The following is a 10,386-nucleotide window of genomic DNA, read 5'->3' on the forward strand; positions in this document are numbered from 1 at the left end:
AGCAAGGCTCAACGTGACCACTTTCGTGATCATGTAGACTCCCCTGCAGGAGCCATTCATTGGCAGGAATCAGTGATTTAAGAAGACCGTAGAAAATGCCTCTTCAAACTTAAGAAAGTCACGTTGAAAATTTTTTCAACTTTCATAAATAAAAGTTAAAATTCAAAAATATGTATACTATTAACAAATATATTTTCTTTTCAATTGTATTCAGTGTCATATTTATCTATATGTGAAATTCTCAAAGTATATCAAGAATACTGAAAATCTTGAATGAAATATATATTTTACTCAAAACAGAAAACGCCTTTTCACTTCTTATATACTTCAGAACATTCTAATAAATTATATTTGATTGCAGTCAAGTCAGTGACTTATTGGTATAAAAGAAAATCATGTTTAAAAACTATGTAAAATTCCCGAATAAAAGTTAAAATTCAGAAATATTTATATAACAAAATTTACCGGTATTTTCTTTTATGTTGTATTCTGTGTCATATTTTAACGCTCTATGGAGACAGTGGTAGTTCACCACATTCAACTTGTAAACGTGAATTTCTGTGCTAACTCAAGAGGCCTCCCAATCGCAACTGGTTGCTTTAATGCCCTGCAGTCACTGGCAAACACAATAGTGTTAGTAGGGTAAGTTGCAACACCTTCAGTAGTCATGTTTGAGATAGGTTAGCCTAGGTTGAAAACATTGGTGACCTAACTTTACAATAGGCATGATACACTAGCGCTGCAGTTCTTTTAGGCTTACTGCACTCGAAAATTACGAAAATGCACGTGTCTTACCCTTAGGCTAATCATTCATAGGCTAACTTGTGCCTGATACCACTGGCATGACAAGTAAACTTATAGTCAACATCAGCTAGGCCTGGCAAAACTTGTCCTACTAACCTTAAAATTTAAAAAATCTGAACTTTATATAAAATCATTTAGGATTACCAAAATATGGCAACAAGTCTTACAGCTAAAATCTTTTGACTGAATGGTCCACCATTGAATCGAGGTAGCTGAAAATCTGAAAAAATTTAAAAAATACTGATTATTTTGATGTGCACATTACTTTTTAGAAATTTTAACTTTAATTTTTTCTTTATCTGAACTTATTGAAATACATTATGCCTCATTCATCTGCACGTTATTTTTTACAAGCTCTAAATTTCCCTTTTTGTCTATCCGAACTTCTGAAAATATCAACCTTCATTCATCTCAAGTTCAATAACCTTGTAAATATTGGAGATGGTTTGTAGTTGAGGAAATTATTACCCAAAAATGACTGTGTTCAACATTTCGAGAAAAAATATTGTTACAGAAAAAACTTATTGCTTTTAGGAAAATTTAGTACATACACAATATAAACATTTTACACAATTTGTATTAAAAAAATATACATATATACAACTTATAGTAGCAGAAGAATTTACAGTATCATAAACAAAAGGTACAAAAAGAATTTATAGTAGTAGCATTATTAGAGAACAGTTACAAGAAGAACTTTATTTCTTTTTATTTTTGTGTGACCAATAACAAAAAGGAAAAAAAAGGGGAACCAAAATACACTTTAAGGTTGAGGAATTTACAGTAACATATAGAAAAGGTACAAAAAGAATTTACAGTAGCATTATTAGAGAACAGTTTCAAGTAGAACTTTATTTCTTTTTATTTTATTGTGACCAATAACAAAAAAAAAAAAAAGGGAACCAAGATACACTTCAAGGTTGAGGAGTACTAGTAGGAGCCGTCGTCGTAGAGACACTTGAAGTAGGAAGCATTGTCGAAGGAGGACTTTCAGTATCGGGAAACATTTTTTTCTATGAAACTGTCACTGGCGACTTGGCTGAGATTCGGCAGTGTCAGGGGCAATGGCGGAAGAATACTGCCTGCCAAGGGGACAGCCGTTGACCCTGAAGCTGAGCTACTTGCTGCGGTGTCAGGCGGTAAAGTTGCTCCAGTTGTGCAGAAGCTGAGGCGCGAAAGATGTTGAAGGTGCAGGAAGCTGAGGAGCGAAGGATGTTGAAGGTGCAAGAAACTGAGGCGTGAAGGATGTTGAAGCAGCAGCGGAGGAGGCTGAGGCGCAAAGGATGTTGAAGCAGCAGCGCAGGAGGCTGAGGTGCGAAGGATGTTGAAGGAGCAGGAGGCTGAGGTACGAAAGAAGTGGCTGATGGCATATCTTGGTGCATTTCCCAAAACGAATGTCTGGTGTGTGGGAAAAGGTCGAAATTCGCTTTCAGTCTCCATTCTTTTGTCGCCTTCTGTAGTCTCTGCAAAAGAAACCCAATCTCCATTTGGATGTATGTATAGAAGAACGGGCAAATCTCAGCCGCATCCTTCGCAACCTTCTTCAGATAAAGATTCCAGTAGGTCTCTTTGGCATTTGGCTAAATGCGATCCAACAGTGCCTTCTTGGCTGCTTCAGCGTTTTCAGTCACCTAAAAAAATAGAAAGAAATATTAGTCAGTACACAAAAGTAATATGTATTTCATGGTAGAAATGAAAAACAGGAAAAATCAGACAATAAAAAATTTCTATATAGTTAATGTTATGAAACGCAAATATTTTATAAATGTTAATCAACATGTTTGTTATATGTTTCAAGATTGAAAATAATGAAATATTAACTTTCTCAAGGATGGAGTCTTCAGTCTGCTGAAGTTCGGTGTCAAACTTCTTCTTAGACCTCCTTTCCTCAATGGCAGGGATGATGGTCACATTGTCATCAACTCCACCAGCAGCATCAACTACATCAGGGGCATCAGGAAGGGCAGCGGCATTAGCAGCAGACTGTAGGGAAATAAAAAGGGGAATGTATTAATGATTTTGGAAACAGCATATATGAAAAATGAAAACTTTTATATTGTGATATTTAATAATCAGGAAAAAACGCAACATATGACACCAATACAGGGCGGAACAATTACCTTTTTCAAACCAAGGGTCCTCGGTTTCTTCTGACAATGTGTTTCCTAAAGAAGACGAATGTTGCCAAGATCCACCTTTCCCTGTCCGTAAGGTCCCTCACTGCTGCTTGGCCGCTCTTGGTCCTGGTCAACCACCCATACCTGGTTCTTATGGACTTCAACCACGTGTTCAGCTGATCTGCGGTCAACGGCGGTTTGATGGACTTGGCCTTTTCTGTCAAGAGTCGCGTCTTTGCCACGTTCTTGAACTCAGTGAGGCCCCTGTCATACAGAAAGGGGTGTTCCTGCAGCCATTCTCCCAACATCCTCTTGTTGGCGGCGGATAAGAACACACAAGGTGTTTTCTTGCGACGTTGCTGCCCAGACCCCTTGCCAATCCTCTCTGCATCCATCGTCGACGCCTCATCGTCACCAAGGACTTCCTCATCCCTGCGTTCTGTGGTCAGGGGTTCCTCCTCAAGGTCAGTTGGGGCCAATGATTTCGACGGAAATGATTTTCGGTGGCTTGCTGAAGGGCCTACAGGCACGGGTCATCAACAGAAGTAGTAGATGCTGCTGAAGAGGTGCCAGGAGAGAGATCCTTTACGGCACAGGCTTCTTCCTCACGACCTTCACAATATTTTGGGGCATGATGAATCCTGAAACAACCAGGATAGTGGCGTAGGTCACGTACAGGTGGCAGCTGATGAAAGACTGTTGACCTGAGAGTCTGGGATGCTGCTTTTTATGCCTGCGACGCACGTGACACAGTCTGACTAATGCGCATCTCCACTGTGCACGATGTGGCTTGCCAAGTATATGGTGTGCGTCATGCTGGATGCCCTATGTTGACATTGCTTGTTGCATCTTCTGTAATCAAATGCCGATGCCGTTGCATCAGTTTAGACACCATTACAGCACTATTGTGTCTTGCGGCATGACATGGCGACTTTTTTCAGTTGTCGTGACTCGACTGCCTGGTGCTGGGCAGCCTTGCACATCCGCCATCACTTGGCGGACGTCGTCAAACTCGGTGAAGCGGTTAGGAATCATGCCGACTGATGCTGACTTGGTCGTATTTAGGGCGTAATGGCGTCGTAACGAGTAAATTTTCGGCCATCACGACGATCGCGGTCTTGAATAACCAATGTGTGACTCAGGCATAAACTGGAACATAAAATCCTGTGTTGGAAAATGGTGTTCATCATCAGAGTGAGAGACACAAACAAGTAATTCTGATGCGCTTTTGAACAGACCGTACGCATTTGACACATAGACACTTAAGGGCCCTTTACACTATCCGACCTGTCGAGGGACACGTCGGCTGCCGCTTGTCTATCTTGACTTTACATTATTCAGACAAAATGTGAATTCTACCCAAGACCAAGAGATCTCAGTCCCACTTACGGCAGCAGATCGGCTCCTCATTGGAGCACCGAACTGATTAACTTGGCCGTAGTTCTTGTTGTTCGTACTAAGAAAGTAAACAAAACGAAAAGATCTAAATGGGTCAAAGAGTGGTTACTTAAAGGGCCAAAGTTTTCACATACGAACCTTTTACAAGAACCAAGATTAGAGCCAAATGACTGGGTAAATTATATGAGAATGGATTAGAAGATCGCTATTGCTCCCACATAGCCTACTTCCTTTCTTCGCAAAATGCAAAATATCTGGGTACCCTGTGAAGTCGGTTTGACAGACGGCCCAAAATCCCTTCACACTTGGCCGACACGTCTGCGTTTACCTGTCTCTGCCCTCAAATACCTTTCTCATTTTGAAGACTTAACGACAGACGATTCAACATGTCAACTGGTCATTATCACCCTTTACACTGGATATTGGTCGTTTCGACATGCCATACAGACAAACCTCTCAGACAAGTACGTTAATGTATAGGACCATTTAATGAACAGTTCACATGGCCCTCCTCCCGAATGCTCAGGATGCAAAGTGATAATAACAGTCAAACATGCATTGTTTGTGGGTCCAAAATATAACCAACAGCGATTATCAACTTTCGGAAATAAATCGATGGGAGAAATTTTGTCAGAATCCTCTACATTTTCAGTCATTCCAATTTTAATTTCAGCCATTCCAATTTTAAAATTCATGACAGACTGTAATTTAATTGATAAAATATAAAATAAATAAATGATGGCAATACAAAAACCCTTAGGGCGTTTAATGAATTTTAAAAACGAAATTTAAAAATGTGACTTATTTTGAATTTAAATATTTCTTTCTTTCTTTTTTTGTATGTATGGAGTAAATGTATTTAATGTGGGCGTGTATTCCAGTGTAAAAGCTTGTGCCTTCTGCAGTTTTTTTTATTTAATTTTCATTCATTCATCACCACGTGAATGACCTATTTGGTCCCAGTGCTTGGCATATGGCCCAGACCTGGTATTTCATCCTAATCCTTCGGGCCAGCCCTATGAGAGCCGATAGTCAGCTCAGTGGTCTGATTAAACTATTTTAATAATAATAATAATTTACACCCACGATCATAGTCTCCACTGCCTATGCCATTTTGTCTAGGTAAACTAACATATTTATATGAATTTCTTGACATTTTGTACAGTCACAAAGTTAAAAGCATGATTGTGACAGAATTGATGATGATTAAAAAAAATTAACACAAGTTTGAAACTCCAACTTGATATTGAAAAATCTCTGGAAAATATTTTTGCTTTAGAATGTATTTCAGTGCTGTAAATAGAAAAAAAACTGCTCTTCCACCCACTATCCCAAGAATCTGTGCACAGACCCATCACCTACCCCACCCCCCTTTCCCTTCACAAATCCACCACCAGTACTATAACTCTCTCTCTCTCTCTCTCTCTCTCTCTCTCTCTCTCTCTCTCTCTCTCTCTCTCTCTCTCTCTCTCTCCCCACACTTCTCAAGCATACTTCACAAACAAATATATTTTCACTCAATCTATTAAATTAAGAATTATGAATTGAGTAGCTCTGTGGAAAGGCCTATGCTCACAAAGTAGCAACTTTGCTCTCTCTCTCTCTCTCTCTCTCTCTCTCTCTCTCTCTCTCTCTCTCTCTCTCTCTCTCTCTCTCTCATCATCATCAACATCATCATAACATTACATTTATTCTTATATTGTTCCACACAATTTTCCTTGGATATTCCTCAAATTTTAAATTTTTTTTCATTATTTAAGATCGTGTTTCCTAGCTTTAATGCATTCCATTTCATTCTGGTGTCTTAACATCATTCATGAGTAAGGTTACGAGGTAGGTTTTGCAGAAGAATGATGAATATTTTACTCTAAACTGTCGTTGCAAGTACAATTTGAACGAATAATTCATACCTATTACTGCATTTACAGTATGTATCAATGGTTTTACACTGTAGAATTTTTTTTATTAAAATTTATAGGAAATCAAGCAAACAAAAATTGACTTTAAATCTCCGCCCCCTTTTATACAGTTGCCAGATATCGCATTATTGAATAAAATATGTCTGAAGATTTGGGAAAACTTGCTTAGTTTTCTTGTATGTGTGTGTGTACACATACACACACACACACACACACATACATATATATCTAAATATATGTGTGTATATCTATCTATTTATATATCTATCTATCTATATATATACATGTGTGTGTGTAGGTAGACATATATATTATATATATATGTGTGTGTGTGTGTATGTACATATATTTAAAAAGTTTTATTAATTTTCTGAATGTGTGATTCACTTTATGAATGTTAAAGATTTTATCGAAAGCAATTTGTTGATTATATCTGTAATTATAATCAGAATTATGCCATAATGATACTGAGAATACAAGTAACAAAAAAAATTTTTCTTTTTCTCAATCAAGTGCTGCCTCTGTTTTGTTTGGTTTTTGTAAAAGTTAATTTGTTTCATTACATTTAAGAAATGGAGTTTTTAATTTGAGGGACGTACTGTAAGTGTATTTTTCTGGAATACTTGATTGTGATTTATGAATTTCTTGTTTACATCTTTACTTTCTTTTCTTGTTATGATATATATATACAGTATATATATACATATATATATATATATATATATATATATATATATATATATATATATATATATATATATATATATATATGTGTGTGTGTGTGTGTGTGTGTATATGTATATATATATATATATATATATATATATATATATATATATATATATATATATATATATATATATATATATGACTTAAAGTGGAAAAAGCATTCTCTAATTGTGACAGAGAAGAGACAGCTAACTTAGTGTTTCCATAACAACTTTGATATTACCTAAATGCAACATGGCACCACATTCACATGCACTGTGCGATATTTTTCAGGCTAACAACACAACGATAGGGTAAAGTAATCTGGCAACGCTGTTTGTGCCTCGTTTTAGATCCGTTGTCCTTCACAAATAGGTGTTGACATAGCAAGGTATCATAGAAAAGCCTTTTCATCCATTAAAAGTGGCAACCTTGCTCCACCAAGCCTGACCAACTGGCTAAGAATTTTGCTCTTCAGAAAAATTTCCACTTTTTTCGCTATCACCATAGAGCCAGTTTTCTCACATGACGATCTGGTGCAGCTGAAGGCTGCCGAGACAAAAGCCACCGTTTCTTCAAACCACACTGATATCTCCGAAAGCGTGAAAATTCAGGTCTCCATGTTCATCAGTATTTTGACCTATAAAGAATAACGTCCAACTGTAATTTGGAAAACCTAAAATCCCACCAGATACGTTCAAATGGAATAGAACTTTACGGTATATTACTCAGAGCAAATAAAAGCTATGAAATCCACAAATATTTTAATGTTTGTTAATATTTCATATGGGAGAATATACGCAAGTGAAGAAATCGCCTGGGAAAAACAGTGATTCAAAGATCAACATATAATTATGTGAATTCAGGCTGTTACCTTGAAATAATTAGGGTAACTGTTACCTCAGCCATTTAAAATCACACAGAGAAAAAAAAAGTAATTCTGGTAATTATCTTCCAATAAAAATATGACAACAGTAGATGAATCAGTCATCATTGCTTTTATTTATGATATATCCCTTTCATGTATACTGGACATACACTTACTTAGTTTTTTTAACAATGAGAAGTAAGCCACGTGATACACACTAAATTTTGAACTTTGTGCATTCAAGTAAGCTGCATGAATGTATAAATTTCTAATTTTTTTCTTAAAACCAAGTATAAAAAAGAGTAACTCTACCTTAATTTTTACGCTAGCGTAGGCCGCAGTAGACTTGAGACCCTGTTTATATTTCATATTATTGAGAGCAATAATAACTAAGGAAAAAAATACATTTCTAATAGTGAAACTGCTCTTCTTTTGCAGGTGCTATGAACTACCCTTCAACTACACAGGCGCTTTTTGCGCTGATTGTCATGATTATTGTCCTGCTTTTCATCTTGGTTTACTGTTGCTGGGGAACCTTCTCCTGCGCACGAAATGAAGACACCTCGCATGCTGTGGAGGATGGCGCAGCCGTTGTTCGTGAAATACAGGGGCCAGGAGGAAGAGGTCATCGAATGGTTATTGTGCCCTTCAGCAATATGATATACGTGGGAGATCCAGAATCTCGTCGAATCTATGAAATTCCCGTAGAGCAAGATAAGCCTCCAGCATACACTGAGGTCTTTGATAATGTGCCTCCACCTCCTTACTCAACGAGAAATCGCGGGAGTGACACTTCTTCCAATAGTAATTCCAATAATGCATCAAACGCAAGAGTGTCACTTCCAGACCTTCCACCATCTTATGATGATTGTTTTTCTTCATCAGTTGATAACAAATGGCCTGAAGTTTTGGAGGCCATCTTGTCAGAGCAGGCAAAGAGGGAATTGGAACAGCAGTCAAGCAACACTCATTTTGATGAACCTTTTGTAACACAATTGCCTGCTTTGCGATTACCCTCTACCTTGTTGATGCAGAATGACATACTCTCAACAGCACAAGCGAGAAGGTCGCTTGCAGAAAGTATGCCCATTTCTCCAGAGGTCAGCACCAACCAACATACAGAGCCGGAGAGATCACCATCACAAGATACAAGTAACCAAACAATGGAAAATGAGCAAGCCAATCCTTCCACAGTGACGAACTTGCTAGACTTATGGGCCCCACCTCCGCCATTCCAAGATCAACCCGAATGGAATCAGAATGTGAACAATGAAGGGACGCTACTTACTGCATCATTGCCACCACCATTCACAGTCTCACCTAATGAGGATCAAATTGTGACTTCAGAAGAAGACTCGGTGTCTAGTGCAACAGATGATGAACTCATATCATCTCCGTCAACATCAACCACCTCCAGTTCATCAAATGAAAATCAAGAGACTAATGTCACTCAAACACAAAGCGAAAATTCACATTCCACGCAAGACTACTCTAAGGTTTAGCTTGCTTCAAAGATTAGCCATGATATCCTATGTAAAAAGTTAGGCATGTTTATGATTCTGTTATCATGTCATTTTTTTTATCCTTGTCTCTGAAGAATCTCATTTCTCACACCTTTCTGTCTTTAAGAAAGTAAAAATACCAAGGTTATTCGAAATGTAGGTTTTTTATACATCTTTTACTTCCTTTTGCTTTTATGTGTAGATATAGTTCATGTTTCCATGTCAGTACGCATAACTCCGTCAACTGTTTTTCTTAAATAAAACCATTTTTAGACTTAAGACTAAACTTGCTCCTCGAGAAGAAAACTAAAGTTTTTAGTCAGGTCCAAGTTAAGAATGAATTTTTGCCTAATTCGTATTATGCTATAACAATTTAACGCAATGTCAAAGTAACACCGCGCTGTCATCCATCAATCTTTATCATTTAATTTTTGCGCGTAACCTGAAATTACATTGCCCTTCAGGAAATGTCTAAGTAACCTTGAATGATAAAAAAAAAGATAATATATGTAGGTAGATGAAATGAGGTGTGCAAGAATTCAAAGAAACCCTAAACAATTAAGTTAATTTTGAAGAGTGAAATCATCAAAATAGGTAAAATTCCAAGAAACTAAAATGGTTGATTTTGGTTCTGTTCCAATTTGGTAAACATTAGTTTGGATAATTTTCGTCGGTCGGAAGTATCGTAGAGTGCTGTCACAACTGTAAACATATCTCATTCTATCATTCACATATCAAAAGTTTGTGTCAATTTCGGATTATTAGGAAATTTCACAAATGAACTTTATAACTTTACGCTTCAATCCCCTAAAGACATGTTGAACCCACGATCCTTTGCAAAATTATAATTTTCTGTATTTGTGACTACATCACCATTGTGGCACAATCATATTAGTTTCATACCACAGAATACCATAACATCTACAAGCAATAAAAATTTAAGGGGGAAGACAATAGCCCTGAAAGGGACACGATCAACAAAAGATGTGTCTGGTAAATCTCCACGGATTCAGTTCTCGAAAATTAATGTTCTGCACAACATTTTCAGATGCTCAATTCTGCTCAAATGA

At 37.2% G+C, this 10,386-nt stretch overlaps 1 protein-coding gene and 1 long non-coding RNA gene across 7 annotated transcripts in view; one reads left to right on the plus strand and one right to left on the minus strand.

Annotated features, from left to right (window-relative positions):
- The window catches only part of LOC136835490 (rho GTPase-activating protein gacII-like), a 166,961-nt gene that overhangs the window by 155,342 nt on the left and 1,233 nt on the right, over window positions 1–10,386 (plus strand). For all 6 annotated transcript variants that reach the window (XM_067099064.1, XM_067099063.1, XM_067099062.1 and 3 more), the window contains one exon: window positions 8,253–10,386. This exon is cut by the window's right edge and continues 1,233 nt beyond it. In XM_067099064.1, the coding sequence (XP_066955165.1) occupies window positions 8,253–9,316 (1,064 nt within the window). In that variant the 3' untranslated portion in view covers window positions 9,317–10,386. The remainder of the gene's footprint in view (window positions 1–8,252) is intronic.
- On the minus strand, window positions 1,446–4,614 carry LOC136835491 (uncharacterized). The gene is made up of 3 exons (XR_010852176.1): window positions 4,458–4,614; window positions 2,626–2,787; window positions 1,446–2,435 (listed from the first exon to the last, which is right to left on the minus strand). It is a non-coding gene; the product is annotated as an uncharacterized lncRNA (long non-coding RNA).

The sequence above is a fragment of the Macrobrachium rosenbergii genome, chromosome 55 (genome assembly GCF_040412425.1).
Source record: "Macrobrachium rosenbergii isolate ZJJX-2024 chromosome 55, ASM4041242v1, whole genome shotgun sequence".
NCBI lineage: Eukaryota > Metazoa > Arthropoda > Malacostraca > Decapoda > Palaemonidae > Macrobrachium > Macrobrachium rosenbergii.